The 21019-nt window shown below is 45.6% G+C and overlaps 1 long non-coding RNA gene, 1 pseudogene and 1 gene segment (V, D, J or C); 1 reads left to right on the forward strand and 2 right to left on the reverse strand.

The window, feature by feature from the left end:
• The window catches only part of LOC147575369 (uncharacterized), a 473279-nt gene that overhangs the window by 428963 nt on the left and 23297 nt on the right, over positions 1-21019 (forward strand). The window lies entirely within an intron of this gene.
• The window catches only part of LOC147575371 (immunoglobulin lambda variable 5-52-like), a 447861-nt pseudogene that overhangs the window by 416544 nt on the left and 10298 nt on the right, over positions 1-21019 (reverse strand). The gene's annotated exons all lie outside the window — the stretch shown is intronic.
• Positions 17070-19008, reverse strand: LOC147575380 (immunoglobulin lambda variable 1-44-like). The segment is given in 2 exon segments: positions 17070-18742; positions 18854-19008. Coding segments are annotated over 2 exon segments (540 nt in total).

A 21019-nucleotide genomic window follows, 5' to 3' on the forward strand; every position in this document is an offset into this window, starting at 1 on the left:
TTGGAAGATATATTTAGAACTTTTCATCTTAAAGCAGCAGAATATACATTCTTCTCGAGTGCACATGGAACATTCTCCAAGATGGATCACATACTGGGTCACAAAACAGCCCTCAATAAATATAAAAGAATTGAGATGGATACTTTCAGATCACAACGCTATGAAAGTTGAAATCAACCACAGGAAAAAGTTTGGAAAACATCCAGATTCTGGAGGTTAAAGAACATCCTACTAAAGAATGAATGGGTCAACCAGGCAATTAAAGAAGAAATTTAAAAATATATGGAAACAAATGAAAATGAAAACACGATGGTCCAAACCCTTTGGAATGCAGCAAAGGCAGTCCTAAGAGGAAAATACATTGCAACCCAGACCTATCTCAAGAAACAAGAAAAATCCCAAATACAAAATCTAACAGCACACCTAAAAGAACTAGAAGCAAAACAACAAAGAAACCCCAAGGCCAGCAGAAGAAGACAAATAATGAAGATCAGAGCAGAAATAAACAATATAGAATCCAAAAAAACCCAGAACAGATCAATGAAACTAAGAGTTGGTTTTTTGAAAAAATAAACAAAATTGATAAACCTCTAGCCAGGCTTCTCAAAAAGAAAGGAGAGAGGACCCAAATAGATAAAAGCACAAATGAAAATGGATTTATTACAACTAATCCCTCAGAAATACAAACAATTATCAGAATACTATGAAAAATTATATGCCAACACAGGACAACCTGGAAGAAATAGACAAATTTCTAAACACCCACACACTACCAAAACTCAAACAGGAAGAAATAGAAAATTTGAACAGACCCATAAGTAGTGAAGAGATTGAATCAGTTATCAAAAATCTCCCAAAAAATAAGAGTCCTGGACCAGATGGCTTCCTTGGGGAATTCTACCAGACATTTAAAGCAGAGTTAATACCTATCCTTTGCAAGCTGTTCCAAAAAATAGAAATGGAAGGAAAACTTCTGGACTCATTCTATAAAGCCAGCATTACTTTGATTCTCAAACCAGAGACCCCACAAAAAAGGAGAACTACAGGCCAATATCCCTGATGAACATCGATGCAAAAATTCTCAACAATAATAGCGAATTGAATTCAACAGCATATAAAAAGAATTATTCACCATGATCAAGTGGGATTCATTTCTGGGCTGCAGGGCTTGTTCAATATTCACAAATCAATCAATGTGATACATCCCATTAATAAAAGAAAGGATAAGAACCATATGATCCTATCAATAGATGCAGAAAAAGCATTTGACAAAATACAGCATCCTTTCTTAATAAAAACCCTCAAGAAAGTCGGGATAAAAGGAACATACCTAAACATCGTAAAAGCCATGTATGAAAAGTCCACAGCTAATATCATCTTCAATGGGGAAAAACTGAGAGCTTTCCCCCTGAGATCAGGAACACAACAGAGGTGTCCACTCTCACCGCTGTTGTTTAGCATAGTGTTGGAAGTCCTAGCATCAGCAATCAGACAACAAAATGAAATAAAATCATCCAAATTGGCAAAGAAGTCAAACTTTCACTTTTTGCAGATGACAAAATAATCTACATGGAAAACCTGAAAGACTTCACCAAAAGACTGCTAGAACTGATACATGAATTCAGCAAAGTCACAAGATACAAAATTAATGTATAGAAATTTTTATACACCAATAAAGAAGCAACATAAACAGAAATGAAGAAATCGATCCCATTTACAATTGCACCAAGAACCACAAAATACCTAGGAATAAACCTAACCAAAGATGTAAAAGATCTGTACGCTGAAAACTATAGAAAGCTTATGAAGGAAATTGAAGAAGATATAAAGAAATGGAAAAACATTCCGTGCTCATGGATTGGAAGAATAAATATTGTTAAAATGTCTATTGGGTAGATAGACTACCCAAAGCTATCTACACATTGAATGCAATCCCAATCAAAATTGCACCAGCATTCTTCTCAAAGCTAGAACAAGCAATCCTAAAATTTGTATGGAACCACAAAAGGCCCCGAATAGCCAAAGTAATTTTGAAGAAGAAGACCAAAGGGGGAGGCATCACAATCCCAGACTTTAGCCTCTACTACAAAGCTGTAATTATCAAGACAGCATGGTATTGGCACAAAAACAGACACATAGACCAATGGAATAGAATAGAAACCCCAGGATTAGACCCACAAAAGTATGGCCAACTGATCTTTGACAAAGCAGGAAAGAATATCCAATGGAAAAAAAGTCTCTTTAACAAATGGTACTGGGAGAACTAGACAGCAACATGCAGAAGGAAGAAACTGGACCACTTTCTTACACCATTCACAAAAACAAACTCAAAATGGATATAGGACCTGAATGTGAGACAGGAAACCATCAAAACCCTAGAGGAGAAAGCAGGAAAAAAACCTCTCTGACTTCAGCCGCAGCAATTTCTTACTTGACACATCCCCAAAGGCAATGGAATTAAAAGCAAAAATGAACTATTGGGACCTTATCAAGATAAAAAGCTTCTGCACAGCAAAGGAAACAATCAACAAAACTAAAAGGCAACCAATGGGATGGGAAAAGATATTTGCAAATGACATATCGAACAAAGGGCTAGTATCCAAAATCTATAAAGAGCCCACCAAACTCTACACCTGAAAAACAAATAATCCAGTGAAAAAATGGGCAGAAAACATGAATAGACACTTCTCTAAAGAAGACATCCAGGGGCGCCTGGGTGGCTCAGTCGGTTAAGCGGCCGACTTCGGCTCAGGTCACGATCTCGCGGTCCGTGAGTTTGAGCCCCGCGTCGGGCTCTGTGCTGACCGCTCAGAGCCTGGAGCCTGTTTCAGATTCTGTGTCTCCCTCTCTCTCTGACCCTCCCCCGTTCATGCTCTGTCTCTCTCTGTCTCAAAAATAAATAAACATTAAAAAAAAATTAAAAAAAAAAAAGAAGACATCCGGATGGCCAACAGGCACATGGAAAGATGCTCAACGTCGCTCCTCATCAGGGAAATACAAATCAAAACCACACTGAGATACTACCTCACTCCAGTCAGAGTGGCTAAAATGAACCAACCAGGAGACTATAGATGCTGGGGAGGATGTGGAGAAACGGGAACCCTCTTGCACTGTTGGTGGGAATGCAAACTGGTGCAGCCACTCTGGAAAACAGTGTGGAGGTTCCTCAAAAAATTAAAAACAGATCTACCCTATGACCCAGTAATAGCACTGCTAGGAATTTACCCAAGGGATACAGGAGTGCTGATGCTTAGGGGCACTTGTACCCCAATGTTTATAGCAGCACTTTCAACAATAGCCAAATCATGGAAAGAGCCTAAATGTTCATCAACTGATGAATGGATAAAGAAATTGTGGTTTATATACACATGGAATACTACGTGGCAATGAGAAAGAATGAAACATGGCCTTTTGTAGCCATGTGGATAGAACTTGAGAGTGTTATGCTAATAGAAATAAGTCATGCAGACAAAGACAGATACCATATGTTTTTATTCTTAGGTGGATCCTGAGAAACTTAACAGAAGACCATGGGGGAGGGGAAGAAAAAAAAGAGGTTAGAGAGGGAGGGAGGCAAAGCATAAGAGACTCTAAAAACTGAGAACAAACTGAGGGATGATGGGGGTGGGAGGGAGGGGAGGGTGGGTAATGGGTTGAGGAGGGCACCTGTTGTGATGGACACTGGGTTTGTATGGAAACCAATTTGACAATAAATTTAATATTAAAATAAATAAATAAAATAATATTTGACATGTCAAAAAAAAGTCATTTGAGGCTGAAATCTTTAAGGACAGATGACTTTTCTAAGTGCTCCTGGCTGGTTCAGTTGGTTAAGTGTCCCACTTTAGTTCAGGTCTCACTCTCACGATTCATGACTTTGAGCGCCACATCAGGTTCTGTGCTGACGGCTCAGAGCCTGGAACCAGCTTCAGATTCTTTGTCTCCCTCTCTCTGCCACTCCCTTGTTCATGCTCTCCCTCTCTCTCTCTCTCTCTCTCTCAAAATAAATAAACATTAAAAAACTCTTTAAAAAATGAATGACTTCTCCTACATCCTAGAGTGATTCCTAGGACGTAAATTCTTCTTTAATGACCCTGTGTTTTTCAACATTACTGTGGCAACAGACAGGAGATGATGGTATAGGTTCATGAAGTGATTAGTGGGAAGGGGAGGCCGGATAAGGGGAAGAGTGGAATTTGGGAAAAGAAATGACCCTAGGCCTGGAGATATAACATGACATTAATGAATAGAGAAAGAACATTCAGGAGGGTCACTGACAAAGAGAGTTCCAAGTGTGGGAAAACCAGAAGAGTTCATTTCTGACTCTTAGTAGTAAGCTTTGTGTCTTTCAGAGGCAGAGTCACAGTGGAATTGGAATCAGGCAGATAGTGATTTGACTCCCTGTGACCAGGACCCTGTGAGGTGGGGACACTCGGCAATGACACAGAGGTGACTGAGGGAGCCTGAGAGCAGGAGCAGCCCCATATGGACTGTGTGGAAAAAAAGGAGTGGTTCCAGTACTGGCCCCTGAGTCTGTTCCTCACCCGACAGAGTGAGAGCAAAAGAAAAGGTCTCAGGTGCATGGTGGTCTAGAAATGGTCACCATTAGGGTTTCTGGAAAACTTTGTACCTTCTAACAACCTCTGGGAATAGGAGGCCATCATAGTAAGAATATGTTTTCTGCTTTCTATTTCTCATGGGACTGTTTGCATTGCAGGTCAGAACCTCGTGCCACTGAGGGTGTGTTGGGCTGGAGTTGATCTGGTGCAGGGGCATGAGAATGGTCTGGGGGCTGAGCTGTAGTTTTATGAGACATAAAGACCCTGGCCTATGTCCCCTGTGCAGATTGTCCATAGTCCATGCTCCGACCTGAATAACACGGAGGATGGAAGGAAGATGATACAGGTGGCTGGGACTTCTTTTGCGAAGCTTCCATCATTTTCTTCTACCTGGACCCCAAATCTCCCAAATACATGGTTAGTCAGTGAGTCCAGGTCCCACCAGACAGTCACTGTGTTACCCAAAGCAATAGGTATCCCTTCCCCGGTTGCCATGATGGTGTCAGGGCAGAGGGTGGGGTGGTTTGATCCAGTCATCCTGAAAGCTGGGGTTTCTTACCAGTGGGTCAGTAAGGGCCGGTCTCTGTCATCCAGACGTTATGTTGTGTGGACATTACCTGGGACTGCAGACACATTTTCCCCATGTGGGAAGTCAGTGTGAGACACAGTACATCTGGCTTATGTGTCCTCTTTCTTCCCCAAGACGGTGTCAGCTCTGTGAGCATGGGGACCCTCCCTGTCATTTCTGTACTGTGATCTGAGCCCCGAGCCCACATAGGTCATGTAGTGAGGGTTCTCTCAATGCCACACATGTAGAGCATGTGGATGGTTGACTCAGGATACTGAATCAGACACAGCTATACTCTGTGTTGCTGGTTCTGTCCTGGTGCTTTGATATGGACTGAACTGTGTCCCCGTAGATTCCTATACGGAAACCCACACTGTGACTTCATAGACTTTATAGAAGAGGTAGACACAGCATGGGTGAGCACACGTGGAAATGCCATGTGAGGAACCAGGACAAATGTAACCATTTGCAAGACAAGGAGAGAGACCTCAGCGGACATCAAACTTGCCACCACCTTGAACTTGGACATTTAGCCTGCAAAACTGTGAGAAAATAAGTATCTTTTGATTTGCTCACCCAGTGGGTGGTATTATGTTATGGCAGCCCCAGCAGGCAGGCACAATCCTCAAGGACTCTGTCCCCAGGGCAACCGGCCCCAGCATCCAGGAATTTGTGCTCAGTATGCATAACACAGAAAATGTCCTCCTACAAAGACAGGGTTTGGTGTCTGAATTGAGAGGACAAGGACACATACTCAAGAGAAAGTTCACTGGTTTGGGTTTCAGACCTCAGTTTTAGGGAAGCAGCTGTGTTGGCAGAAGGTGGGGGCTGCACAAGGAAAGCGCATCAGTGTGGGGACAGCAGGTTTTTGTCTCACTTCCCCATGGGCCTGGAGCTCTGTGTGAGCTCTCAGACTATCATCCCATGCTGAGCAGTAATAATCAGCCTCATCCTCAGCCTGGAGCCTAGTGATGGTCAGGGTGCCTGTGCTGCCAGACTTGGAGCCAGAGAATCGTTCAGGGACCCCCGAGGGTCTGCTATTATCCCCATAGATTATGGTTTTGGGGGTTGTGCCTGGGAGTTGTTGGTACCAGCTCACATAATTGCTACCGATGTTGGAACTGCTTCCAGTGCAGGTGATGGTGACCCTCTGGCCCAAGGAGCCTGACACCGAGGATGGCTGAGTCAGTACAGACTGGGCCCAGGACCCTGGAAAATGGAGAGACACAGACAGGGTGAAGCTGGGGTCTGGACACAAGAGGGTGGAAGCAGGGCCCACATGTCCTCTCAGTGCCCCTTCCCCTGTCCCCACATCCAATCACCTGTGCAGTGAGCGAGGAGGGTGAGAAGGACCGGAGACCAAGCCATGGTGGAGACCATCACCAATCCTGTCTTCTGTGCCCCACAGCTGAGCAGACTTCCCTTAATCTGTCCCTTTTCATCCACTGAGAGAGGGCGGGCCTGTCCATGCAAATGATACCCCAGCTCTCTGACCCCTCACTGGACCTGATTCAGGTGCTTCTGCCTGTGGATGTCAGGGGGTGGGCAGAGGAATGGCTGTGTGGGGACAGGTTGTGCAGAAGTCACAGTTATGAGTCTCAGTAGAGGGCACAGGCAGTGCAGGTGGCAGGTCTCAGGTCTCATCACCCCTGAACCCTCAGAAATGGGCCCTGTGAGCCCCCTTGTGTCCAGACTCAGAAATATCATTGTGCAAAATGGTAACCAGAGACCATAAAAGGAGCTCCTGTCCCCCATTGCTTTGTCCACTGCCCCTTTACTAGGACCAGGCCAGGTATCCTTCTGGGTAGCCTCCCATATCCTCAAACCAGACTTTCTGCTCTACTCAGACTCCTCCAGAAAAGCCAGGCCATGTGTCCCTGTATGTTTCATGGGTCAGGACTGAGGTGGTATTTCTACAAAAATGCCACTTAGATCAGAATCATGTCCAGAGCAATGATGAGTACCAATGGACACGTGGCCCCTTCTGCATAGGATTCTGTGTTCCTTCCTATTATGTGCTTCCTCCCTGGTTTCCAGATCTCTCCTGCTCTGAGGTTCCCACAGCCTGAACAGAAGCTCTCCTTCTGTCCTCAGTGCTGTGGGAAGGAACAACTGTGTGTATTCCTAAGGTCACTGTGCAATAAAAATCTTTGTCATCTGTCACTATGTCTGCTTATTTAAGATGACAGTTCTCCACACACTGTGGTTAGTGATTCCCTCCCAGGATCTGTCCCCCCAGAACACAGATACGAGTCTGCAGGGGTCCTGTGTGTGGCACTGAACACAGAGCCCAAAGGGCAAACCTGCAGGAAGTTCCAAGAGGGAAGGAGTGACCGCAGTAGGTTCTCTGACAGGGTTCCAGTGACACGGTTTATGTGTTAGTCAACACTTAGCCAAGTGTGCACTTTAGAAATGGGCAGAAAACATGAACAGACACTTCTCTAACGAAGTCATCCAGAAGGCCGACAGGCACATGGAAAGATGCTCAACATCGCTCCTCATCAGGGAAATACAAATCAAAACCACACTGAAATACCACCTCACACCAGTCAGAGTGGCTGAAATGAACCAGTCAGGAGACTATAGATGCTGGAGAGGATGTGGAGACATGGGAACCATCTTGCACTGAGGGTTGCAAACTGGTGCAGCCACTCTGGAAAACAGTGTGGAGGTTCCTCAAAAAATTAAAAATAGATTGACCCTATGACCCTGCAATAGCACTGCTAGGAATTTACCCAAGGGATACAGGAGTGCTGATGCTTAGGAGCACTTGTACCCCAATGTTTATAGCAGCGCTTTCAACAATAGCCAAATTATGGAAAGAGCCTAAATGTCCACCAACTGCTGAATGGATAAAGAACATGTGGTTTATATATACAGTGGAATACTACTTGGCAATGAGAAAGAATGAAATCTGACCATTTTCAGCAATGTGGATGGAACTGGAGGGTATTATGTAAAGTGAAATAAATCAGTCAGAGAAAGACAGATATCATATGTTTTCACTCTTATGTGGATCCTGAGAAACTGAACAGAAGACCATGAGGGAGGAGAAGAAAAAAAAGTTCGAGAGGGAGAGAGCCAAACCATAAGAGACTCTGAAAAACTGAGAATAAACTGAGGGTTGATGGGGAGGGTGGGAGGAAGGGGAGGGTGGGTGATGGGCATTGAGAAGGGCACCTGCTGGGATGAACACTGGGTGTTGTATGGAAACCAATTTGACAGTAAATTTCATATTAAAAAAATACAACAAAATAATTTTAAAAACTAAATGGGTGTATGCTTCTGTATAAAAAATTTCTCTCAGTGACATTGATTGAAACTCAATGACAATGTTCTTATGCAAATGCAGATACAATCACTAGGAAACTTTTCACAGATCTGTATTTACTACAGAGAAAAATAGATAGAAATTGTGGGAACAATGTAGAAGGGATGCTTTCTCTTGGAGGTCGAATAGGAGTCGATAAAGTTTTTCAAAAATCATGTTTTCTTTGTCATTAGTATAGCATGGTGGAATTTTTCTGCAGGTAGGAGAGCCTGACATGATGTCCAGTGAAATCCCATGAGGGACCTATTTCTATGAACTCCAGAACCATCTCTGTGATGCAATTACCAAGCACTGAGGGAGCTTCCAGGAAAGAGCGATTTGGGGTCAGACTTGTCTCTGGGGTGAACACAGCTCTACCTCTGTTCTTTGTGTCCAGCATATTCAGGATAGAAAAAAGCTCATTCAGACATCCATGAGTAGAGGAATGAATTTCTATTATCTGAGGCCAACGGGGCTGAAAACTTTCTGTCAAAGATTCCATATGCGACTGGTGGAGAGATGGCGATAAGGGGAACTGTGTCCGTGAGGTCACTGTCACTGTGGCCCTTGGTTGGGACAGAAGAATTTTCAGGAGAGATCCAGAAGGTGCAGGTGTCACTGGAAAGACTGAAGCACAGACCCCCGCATGTCCTCATGTACCTTGAGCTCCGTGGGAGCATCAGTGAAGCTGCTGTCCCAGAATCAATGAACTGATAAGTCTTGTGGGCTGGCTGGATCCCAGAGATTGTTGGGGACTGAGTTACCCATGGGACAGAGAGTCTCCTTGGGATTCCTGAGCATCAGCCTTGTCCCAGGAGGGCAGGTGTTCAGAGCATGTGCTGGTTGCCCTTGTGACAGGACCCCAGTCATACTGGATGTTGCTGGTGTTTCTGATGATGGGGATTCTGTCTCCTGGGATTCTGACCCTGGTGGTACTGTTTGAGTACATGTTGACTATGATTTCTGGAGAGAAAGAGAAGCTGGGAAACTGAAGAATCTAGGACACTATACACTCAGAGGAGAGATGTGTGTGTGTGTGTGTGTGTGTGTGTGTGTGTGTGCATCTGCGTGTGTGTCTGTGTGTGTGTAAGACAGAGAGAGAGAGAGAGAGAGAGAGAGGAGAGAGAGAGAGAGAGAGAGAGAGAGAGAGAGAGAGAGAATATGCTCCATGTATCCTCAGGAAGTCTTTCCTTCAGAGGCCAACTACATAGACAAGTGTACCCCTGTCCCTCTAATGTCCTCTCTCCGCTCCCTGAGTGTTGTTCTCCATGCAAATCCATCGCTGGGGCTGGCTGTTTAAAGAGCCTCCTGTGTTCTGGAGCTTGGAGCTAAAGAAGGCTAGTGTCTTGAAGGTCACTTCCCTTGCACAAGGATGGAATGTACACAAGGAAGAGGAATTTGGTGCAGATTAGTTCTGATAGGAATTCCATTGAATCATGAATTTGGATCTTGGGGATGGGTCTTCAGTCCATTTTCACCCCAACAGATACATATCTCACATCTGTGGGTTCCGGTCTCAGGAAGCACAAGACAGGGGTGACAACACAGTCCCTTCCTCCTGCCCTGCACAACACAGCCACCTCCCACTATGCCCCAAGGTCCCTGGATGCCTCCTTGGCGGTGACCATGAAAGAATACCTTTTTTATTTCGGAAAAAGGCTAATACGTGAGACCTCAATGATTGGAACAAAAGTGTGTGGCTGCGTTAGTCTCCTGATGGCCTCGGAAACAAATATTCTCAAGAACAGGAAAAGTTGTCATGTCTGGAACTATGTAGCCAATCCTTCCTTTGTTGGCTAGGTCAACAGTTACCTTTTGTGGAACCTCAGTAAGTTTGAAGGGGGAAAAGTCATTGTACTAATGGCATTTGTGGGCAAATACTCAAAGGCTGAATGAACCTTCATTTGTCACAAACACAATAATATTGTTTCATATTACAGAGATTTACTGAGGCTGGTGGGCATGGAAACTATAAGCAGAGATGAGAGCGAAAATCAGATGATGAGGAGATTTCCTGCCAGTCCAATTTCTGCGACTTCTCCTCCCTAGAGATGAACCCTAGAGAGTGGAAATTACTGTAAGATTTTACTTCTCTCTGAAATCCTAACATAGAGATGGGTTCAGACCTGAAATGCTATGGGGAGAGACTAAAGGCCTGAGGGAGGCAGGAGCAGAAGGGAGAAGAGGAACCAGTGTTGGGATGGGGAGGGGGTGAGGTGAGTCTGAAGAAGTTGTGACTCACTTTTTGTCAGATGGGTGAAAGAGAAAATTGTGTCTATGACCAAGGTGCTTATTAACATATCGAGTATGGATGTGTCATCAGTAACACAAGAGTCACAGTTTCTGGCCTGAGATTTGTGGATGAACATGACTGTCTAGTTCACCTTGTCCAGTTGAGACAATCATACTGTGTGATCTTAGGAACTATATAGGAGTCTCTGCGCCCTGGATCCTGACACAGAGTTTCTGAAATCCTTGTCATTTCCTAAGTGACAAGAGCACTAGAAGCATATTAATTGTAATGACATGACTCTGGGTGGGCTTCTGGATGGCTCCTGGATGGGGCTGGTGCCCAGAAAGACCAAGCCTTGATCAGAGGCTGCGAATATTCACCCCCTCATACTTGAGACAGGGAGGGAAGACTGACAGTGCGGTTAATGTCCAATCACGTCTACCCGAATCCTCAATAAAAATGCCAAAGTACAGGTTTTGAAGAGCTTCCGTTTTGGCGAACACATCCACTCCCAGAACAGATGCACCTCAACTCCACAGGGACTGAAGCTCTGGTGCTTGAGACACTCCCAGACCTAACACTAGGTGTCTCTTCATTATTTGTTTATGTGACCCCTTCATATCATTAATGAGCTGACAAAAGGAGTCAGTGTCTCCCTCGGTTCTGTGAGTTGATCTGGCAAATTAATGGAACTCGAGGAGGGAGTCGTGGAAACTTTCGACGTGTAGCCACGTTGGACAGAGGGTACAGGCCATCTACTAGTTGTTGTTGGCATCAAAATGGGAGCAGCCTCCTGGTGCTGAGCCCTTTACCTGTGGATCTGACACTATCTCCCCGCAGATAAACTAAGCGTTAAATTCAGTTAAATTGTAGGACACTCAATTGTGTGTGTGTCCCAAAGAATTTCTAGATGTGGGAAAACAGATACAAAACGTATAATTGATGAACATGAATGTGTGAAGTGAAGTATTCTGCGAGTAGTAAAGGAGATATGACTAGAGGGAGAGACAGAGATTTTGGTTGTAAAATAGTTGTTCTTGTTACTTTTCTCCAGACCCAGGGGCATGTGCAGTTGGGCTCCATTCCCTGATTTGTCTGGGCTCCTGGGATACATGTGCTGTCTCAGGCAAGAGCATCATCTGTGTGTCAGTCCTTCCTCCTCAAGGACAGCTGTCACCATAGAGGACTCTCCCCTACAGGAGCCTCCACAGAAGCTTCCCAATAACAGAGGCTCAGACACAAGGTCTGTGGACCCAGGGGTTTTTGTCTCACTTTCTCCGTATCTGAGTCACTGTGAGAAGCCAAAGCTTCTCCCACTGCCATGAACTATAGCACAGGAAGAGTCATCTTTGTCCTCAGGCTGCGGCCCAGAGAGGAGCAGAAGCCCTGCCTTGGCCGAGGCATCTTTGGACCCAGAGAAGTGCCTGGGGACTGCATTGGTGTTTATTTGAGTCTGAGTAGTAGTACAGGAGATACAGAGGAGGGCTCACTGGCTTCTGCTGGAACCAATGTATGTAATAGCTGCCAACACTGAAGACACTGCTCAAGGTGCAGATGTCTGGCAATTGTTCCCGGAGATGCAGACAGGGAGAGCGGCTGGGTCAGCACAGGCTGGGAGATACCCTTTGGGGATGCGGCTAGAAATGGAAACCAAAATTCAGGATTCTGAGCAGAGGAGGAGTTTTGTGGGGAGCACCTGAGGCCATAAGGCCTGTCCCTACCCGTGCAGTGAAGGAAGAGTAGGAGGAGGAGCAATGTCCAGGCCATGGGGACACAACCCCTGGTCCCCACACTGGGCTGGGCCGCCCCAGGCCTCCTTTTCTCCTCCACCCTCTGCCAAGGAGGGGCTGTGCATGCAAATGAGGTCCATCCAGTGCCTGCCCAGCCCCTCCCTGAGCCCTGGTGCTGGAGCTCAGCTCACACCACACACTGGGGAGGATGGGGGTGGAACTCCTGCCTGGGGAAACCCTGGAGGTAGCACCTGCTGCGACAACACAAAGCCTCCAGGTCTGGTCTCCTGTGAGTGATTGGTTCTCGCTGACCAGCTGTGTAGGGACCACAGTGCTGTCCCAGGGCGCATACTGTTAATCTCACATGGAAAAATGAAAAATGAATAAAAAGAACTTTAAGTGGTACATGTTAGTAAGAATATATTAAATACGTAGTTTCTTAGAAGTTACAAAATTGGCTGTCCTAGAAATACATTGAGTGAATAGACCAATTTCAATATAAAAATGGCAAAGTTTATTATAGAAGCACTCCACAGAAATACATTAGGTACAGACATTTTCACAAGGGACATCTAACAAAACTTCAGAATTTAGATGATTCCAATTTATTTGCTTCATATTTTTTCATAATATAACACAGTATTGAATGTTTCTTACTTCTTTTAAAAATGTTATAAAACTCAAAAATACACTTTCAAAATACCTTTCACAAAAAGGAAAAGAATAGAACAGTATCATGAAATATTGATACAAATATTGGGTACAAAATATTGACAAGGAGACCTCAATACCATATTTACAAATTGATACACCACCATTAAGTGTGATTTATTCCAATGATACAAACTGGGTTACATAATAAGAAAGAGTTTTATATTACATACCATATTATTACATCAAGAGATATGACCATATTGCCCCAATTGGTCTCAAAAGGGCCTTTCACTAGATTTAACACCATATCCTAATAAAACCCACATAAAAATACAAACAGATACATGTATAATATGGTAAAACACACACTCTCACACACGGATGATATAGTCCTGAGGCCCACATCTTAGTTCCTGCAGTAGTGAGGAGACGATTTCCACAAAGATCAAGAGCAGGTAAAGGAGATCTTCACTTCTTTTATTTTCAAATTATTCCTTAATAGCTAGAAAATGTAATTAAAAAGCCAAAATCAATGGTTATTACTTAGCATAGATGGCAAAGGACAAGTGGTCATTCTTGAATATCCAGATGGACGTCACGGCCTTAGGTTGGCCTGTGTTGCTGTAGCCATGACGGCAGAGATCTCCTCAGTGAGGACTAGTCGCTGACTGTGACTAGTGCTGGTGACACTAAGTAACAGAGACAAGATGGGTGGAACAAGGGCAGCAGAGAGAGGTCTTGTCCCACTTGACTGGGTGAAGAGCCCTGTGCAAGGTGTGGGGCAGTGACCCTGGATCAGAAGTGATTATTTCCTCCCACTCTGGCTGCATTCTACATGATGTCAGTCATCACATTTATGGGGCTTCTGCCCCAGACCCACAATAGTACATATTGCAGAGGTTTTCAGTGCAGAAATTGGGGACCTTGGCTCAAGTGACCAGTTCACCAACAGATGGATTATGAGTCTGATGTCACTGCACCTGCTTAGTGATGAGCTGAGGAAAGGGCAGGTCCTATGTGATCACAGGGACTCCTTTTGTAAAATCTGGCAAAGGCTTCCTGTTTAAAGGTTTGAAGGAGAGACTCCAGGACATGGTGGAGACCCCTCAGAGCTCTGTCCCCTGAGGTTCCATGCGGGGATTCTGCCCACAAGCTCTCTCATCCTCTGGGCAGACTCTCCTGAGAGCCCACTTTCTCCTTGGAAATACATTCTAGCTCGTGGTTCTCTATCAGCCTCAAACTTACCAGATGCCATAGAGAAAAAGGACATGATCCACATTGGAATCGGTGTTGGGAAACAGCCAGATCCAGGAGGGCACAGGGCATTGGGGCTCACAGGTGGAAGCAGGTCACACATCAGTGAGGGTACAATTTGCCTCCTGCCCCTCCGGCCAGCTGAGTGGTTTCTCAGTTGTCTGGCTCAGCCCCTCCCCTCTGCAGGCGCCTGCCACACTGCTCCCCTGCTGCCCTCAGCACCAAGCCCTCCAGCTGCTGTGATCCCCTCTGCCCACCAAGCAGAATGTTCATTTAGGCAGCAGTCTTACTGATGTTGTGACCCGAGACTGGAGTAAGAAACAGCCTTTCTAGGTCTCTTATTGGAAAGATGACATTCTCACATTTGGAAATGTATCTCACTGGAAAACTATGCTTTATTTCAAAATGTCCATCTCTGCCCAAAATATCCCTGGAACGCACAGTGTGTCTTGTGTTTGCAGACACTGCATGTGGTAAATGTAAAGACAATGAAGGGGTGTCGTTGGGGCACATATGGAGATAGTGCCCAAGTTCATGTGGGGTGTGCATGGAAATTTGGGACAAAGAACTTCCATCAGAGCTGTGGTACATATGGTGGGGACTATATGGTGAGTCAAATGGTGTCCCTGCAGAGAGCTGGGGGACCCGTGGGTCAGAGGTCAGGGCATGTGCCAAGGCCAGAAAAAGAGAGGAGGCTGGTTGTAGGTGACTCTAGTGAATATCCACTCAGAGAGTCAAACAGATGGACCAATGAGCACGTGAATCCAACATCTCCAAATGGAATTGGAATGGAAATCTGGAAAATAAACATACCTACACTAAAACCTGAAATGGTTTTTACTTATTGTGAATGCACGTGAATGCACATATATTATATGCCACAATTATAATCACAACAATGCTACCCATGTGCACTTGCTAATTCTACAGGACCAGACTTTCCCCCTCACATTATTATTCCTTATAATCCTGAGAGGTCCTTAGGAATGTCAGGGGAAACCGAGCCCTTGTCTCTTCACGGGCTTGTGACATGGTGCTCTGTGAGGTCCCCGGGTGCCGGTGAGGCAGGGATCTCAGGGTTGGTGTGTCACTTCCCCACTGGCCTGAAGCACGGCGCAAGCTCCAAGACTGCTGCCCCATGCTGAGAGGGGATAATCAGCTCTGTCCTCAGCCCAAAGCCCAGGAATGGGCAGGATGGCAGCCCAGTGTGAAAGAGAGAGGGGTGTGGAGCAGGGTGGGGGGATCTCCCACTTGTCCTGGGTAAGGCCTGCCTTCACCCGTGCAGGGAGTGGGGAGGGTGAGTAGTAGAGGAGCCCAGGTCATGGTAGATACCCAGCTCTGTTGTGCAGATTCGGCTCCCCATAGTATATTTGTAGCTCCAGAAACTTCCATGGGGGTGGAGTGGCTGCACTCAAGTGAACTCTTGAGGTCTGTCTGTCCAGCTTTCCTGCCCAGGGCTTTCACAAGTGGGAGCACACAGAGGAGGCGTTAATGAACTAACCCAGAGATGCAGGTGGTCTGGGTGCTGATGATCCCCAGGTCCTGCCAGGTTAGCGTCGTCTAGTGAGCACACTGATGCCTGAAACCCTGGAGGCCCTGAATGGTGTCCCTGCTGGCAGGGGACAAACAGGATTGTCCCAGCCTTTCCCACATACCCTCAAATACCAAACCATCCCCCCAAAAAACAAATATTCCAGTGAAGAAATGGGCAAAAGACATGAATAGACACTTTTCCAAAGAAGACATCTCGATGGTTAAAGACACATGAAAAAAGTTTCTACATCACCCATCATCAAAGAAATACAAATTCAAACCACAATGAGATACCATCTCACACCAGTCAGAATGGCTAAAATTAACAAATCAGGCAAAAACAGATATTGGCAAGGATGCGGAGAAAAAGGATCTCACTTTGCATTGCTGGTGGGAATGCAAACTGGTGCAGTCACTCTGAAAAATAGTATGGAGGTTCTTCAAAAATCTAAAAATGGAACTACCCATGGATGATGGGCATTGAGGAGGGCACTTGTTGGGATGAGCACTGGGTGTTGTATGCAAACCAATTTGATAATAAGTTATATTTTTTAAAAAATTAAGTGGGAAAACAGAAAAAAAACTACTACCCTACAACCCAGAAATTGCACTACTAGGTATTTGTCCAAGGGATACAAGTGTGCTGTTTCAAAGGGGCACAGGCACCCCAATGTTTCTAGCAGCACTATCAACAATAGCTAAAGTATGGAAAGAGTCCAAATGTTCATTGACAGATGAATGGAAAAAGAAGATGTGGTATATATATACAATGGAGAATTACTCAGCAATCAAAAGAATGAAATCTTGCCATTTGCAACTACATGGATGGAACTGGAGGGTATTATGCCAAGTAAAATTAGCCAGTCAGAGAAGGTGAAACATCCTATGACTTCACTCATATGAGGAATTTAAGATACAAAACAGATGAACATAAGGGAAGGGTAGCAAAAATAATATAAAAACAATGAGGGAGACAAAACATAAGAGACTCTTACATATAGAGAACAAACTGAGGGTTGCTAGGGGTTGTGGGGGGGGCGTGGGCTAAATGGGTAAGAGGCATTAAGGAAGACACTTGTTGGGATGAGCACTGGGTGTTATACATAGGGGATGAATCACTGGAATCTACTCCTGAAATTATTATTGGACTATATGCTAACTAATTTAGATGCAAATAGACGAATAAAGAAATAAATAATATATTAACAAAATACACAAAATACACTAACAGCCTTCAGAGATCATAGTTTCATTTGTGTACAACCTCGTTCCACATTCACAGACAGAAAATGTATACTGTGATAACACAGAGTCTCCCACACACAGAGAACTCAGTCCCACACCCAGAAAATTAGATAATGAGATGGGGGTGGGGAGGACATTTCTACAAGATGAAAAGGCTAACGTGACCTAAACACCATTATTATTCACCATCTTTCTGTAAGTAGTAGGCACTGCAAGTGAATAAGAAAATCCCTGGTTGGATCTAAGCATTGATGGGAATGGACAGGGACTCATTTCAAAAGACAAAAGTTTATGATTTAGTCATATATACTCTGGGGCTGGTGCTGCAGGGAGAGAAGAAGTCATCCCAAAGAGCCAAAAGAACAGTTCTTTCTACTGAAGACTAATACGAGGATTACATAGGTCTGGAAACTTCTAGAAATAGGTAAATGGCCAAGGATGGAGACCCTGGCTTCCTCAGAAGTCAGGTGGGAGCTGAGAATACTGGACCCACGACCCCCAGTCCATGAACTTAGAGACCTTGTGTCTCAACGTGATGGGCGAGATGAGCTTTCTGTGTCCTTTGAGACCCTTTGTCTAGGAAGGGGCTGCTGTGAGTGACGTTGGAGACAGAAGGGAAGGAGGAGCCCTCACTCCCAGGTGGTGCTGTTGCGTGCACCGGGGCCCATGGTGGCAGCAGCATGAGCATCAGAAGCAGAAGTCACAGGCTGAACCTGAGCAGCTGCTGGGGCCTCACCCTCCCAGCAGATGAGAAAGGGGTTCTGCTTTCAGTTCTCATGGGCCTGGGACTCTGTGTGAGCCCACGATGCTGTCCCAGGAGGGACAGGGACCAGAAGCCTCCTCCTCAACCCTCAGCCCTTAGCCCAGGGAAGATCTGGGAGCCAGAGTTGCTAGACATGGAGCCAAAGAGGGAATCAGGATCCACAATGGATCCGACTATCATAATAGATGAGGATTTAGGGGCAATTAGTGGGAGCTTTTGTTACCAGGACACATAGCGGACACTTCCGATGTGTCCTGACTCAGAGCTGGATTTGTGTTCCTGTTTCTGCTGTGACCTGTCATGGACCCTGTCCTCAGGGCAGCCTGCCTTTGGCATCCAGGAATGTGCTCAGTTTGAGAAAATCACTCAGTATATTGATCCGAAAGACAGGCTTCAAGGAGGAATTGCAAAGAATGTGGAAAGACTTTGTAGACATATTGCTTGTGAAGGGTCTCAGACCCCAGCTTGCACGAAAAAAACAAAGAAGCACTTGACTTGGCCAAAAAGTCAGAGCTTCACAGGAAGTCCCATTGCTGTGGGGACAGCAGGTTTTTGTCTCACTTCCCCACAGGCCTGGAGCACTGTGTCAGCACCTTGCGTAACGTCAACAAACAGGCAGTAATAATCAGCCTCGTCCTCGGCCTGGAGCCCAGTGATGGTCAAGGAGCCTGTGTTGCCAGACTTGGAGCCAGAAAATCTGTCAGGAACACTTGAGGGTCGTCTGTTATTAGCATAGATGAGGAGTTTAGGGGCCTTTCCTGGAAGCTGCTGGTACCAGTTCACACCAACAATACCAGTGTTGTTGGCACTTCCAGCGCAGGAGATGGTGACCGTCTGGCCCAGGGCCCCAGACACTGAGGGTGGCTGAGTCAGCACAGACTGGGCCCAGGACCCTGGAAGGGGAGAGACATAGAGAGGGGGATGCTGGGATCTAGAGACCAGAGGAGAATCCAAGGCCCACGTGTCCTCCCTGGACCACTTCCTCTGTTCCCTCATCTAGTCACCTGTGCTTTGGATGAGGAGGGTGAGGAGAAGAGGGAACCAGGCCATGGTGGAGGTCATCACTGACCCTGCCTTCTGTGGATCCACAGCTGAGCAGATCTCCTCTAATCCCTTCCTTCCCCTTTTCATCCTCTGAGAGAGGGAGGGCCCATCCATGCAAATCAGACCAGCGGCTCTCTGACACTTCACTGACCCTGGGTCAAGTCCCTCTGCCCGAGGATGTCAGGTGGGTTGGACGGGGAGGTGGTCTCTGGGGCCATGCCAGGAGAGGGGAGGTCACAGTTTGGAGTCCTGAGCAGAGGGCACAGGCATTGTCCACATACTGGTCCCAGCTCTAATCATGGCCGACCCTCAGAAGCAGGTGACGACCACCCCCTGGTGTCCAGGCCCAGACACAGCATATGTGACATGGTGAGCAGATCTCATCAGAGTTCCTGCCTTCCCACTGCTCTGTCCACCATCCCCTTCCTTCGGGACAGGCCAGGTGTCCCCTGTGTGGCCTCCCATCCCCTGAGGACACACTGTGCTCTCCTCTGGCTCCGCATAGTGAGTCTGTCCACAGCGCCCTTGGCTATTATTGATGGGGCAGCACTGACGTGGTGACTCTTGTACAACCACACAGATGAGGATCAGGGCCACAGAGCGATGGGTCCACATTGACACATGGCCAGTTCTGTGCAGGAGGCTGACTTCTTCCCCCTTCCCTGCTTCCTCTCTGGTCTGAGAGTTTTCCTTTCCCAGAAGGTCCCTCAGCACTGAGGACACAGGGAGACCTTTTCTCCAGGTTGTGGGTAGAAGCCCACATCCCTCGTGTGCATTCCTACTGGGTTCCACACTGAAAATCTTTGTCAGCTGTCACTCTTGCCACCTCACATCACATACTGGGGACGATGGAGGTTGGCTTCACCCCTGGGGAGACCCCTGCAAGGAAGCACCTGTTGAGACAACACGCATGTCCTTGCTCAAGTGGGGACTCTGCCACACCAGAAGGGATGCAGCTGCTGAGTCTCCCTCAGGAAGTACAGGGCCCAGTCCCCAGTCCCAGGTTCCTTTTAGTGTATGGTCCTCACTGAGCCCCTGTGTAGGGACACCATGGCAGTCCCACAGCACCCCCTCCTGGCTGAAGGGCACACACCCCACTATGTTTTCACAGCCCTGAGAGCCCAGCGGGTTTCCTCACTTCTGTTCATTCACACATCATTGAGCTGAATTTTGTATAATGTGACCCTACAGTGCTGCCCATGTTCAATGTAGCAGTTTTCAGTCTCCAAAGAAGCCCTAGTCCATAGGATTTGGAGGCATTTACCTCAATCAAATGGTAAATTGTCAGTTCTTTGCAGAAGATACTCCAGACCTCACGTCCCTCCTCTGGCCTACAATTGAGAATATGTCTATCTCGTGAATATTTGAAAACTCCTGTGCGTTAAAGCAATGGATTCCAGCTACTTTCCATTAAATTGAGTATTATGTTAATCTTCTATATTTTTAGGTAATTTCCTTGGCTTACTACCTTAAGAAGAAAAGGGAAAACAATGAATTTATATTTGATGAAGTCGTATTTAACAAGTGTCATTTTTTTTTGTTTTTCTTTTGTTTTTTCATGGGTTATCCTGACAGTGTCTTGTCTAAACTTTTTTATAAAACCCTATATCCTGAATATTTTCTCCTTTTATGTTTACAGCTTTATGTTTATAGTTATTTCTGTAATACTTTTAGTAATTTTTTAATATATATAAAGTGAGTTTTAAGTATGATTCATTTCTCTCTCAGGATATCCAACTGTTCTATGGCCATTTGTCCAAAAGTCCATCCTTTCCCCTCGGAAAGGCTTCTTTTACTTTGTAAAAGAAAAAAGTTGTTTATCCTTCATTCTGTGGGTCCGTTTCTGGGTATTATGTTCTGTTATCTTGGCCAATGCGTCTATCCTCTATCCATACCACCCTGACTTGCTAGGACAGGAACTGAATTACACTTTTATCCAATTTGGGAAGAACTGGCATATTTACTATAATGAGTCTTCTAACCCATGAACGGAACTTATCTTTCCTTGTTTTAGATCCACTTTGATTACATTTACCAGCATTGTCCAGATTTCAGCACCTGTGGCCTATACTTGTTTTGTGAAATATGCCCCGAAATAGTTCATCGAGTGGTTTTAAGGTTTTTTT

The sequence above is a fragment of the Puma concolor genome, chromosome D3 (assembly GCF_028749965.1).
Source record: "Puma concolor isolate L17-30 chromosome D3, mPumCon1.1.hap2, whole genome shotgun sequence".
NCBI lineage: Eukaryota > Metazoa > Chordata > Mammalia > Carnivora > Felidae > Puma > Puma concolor.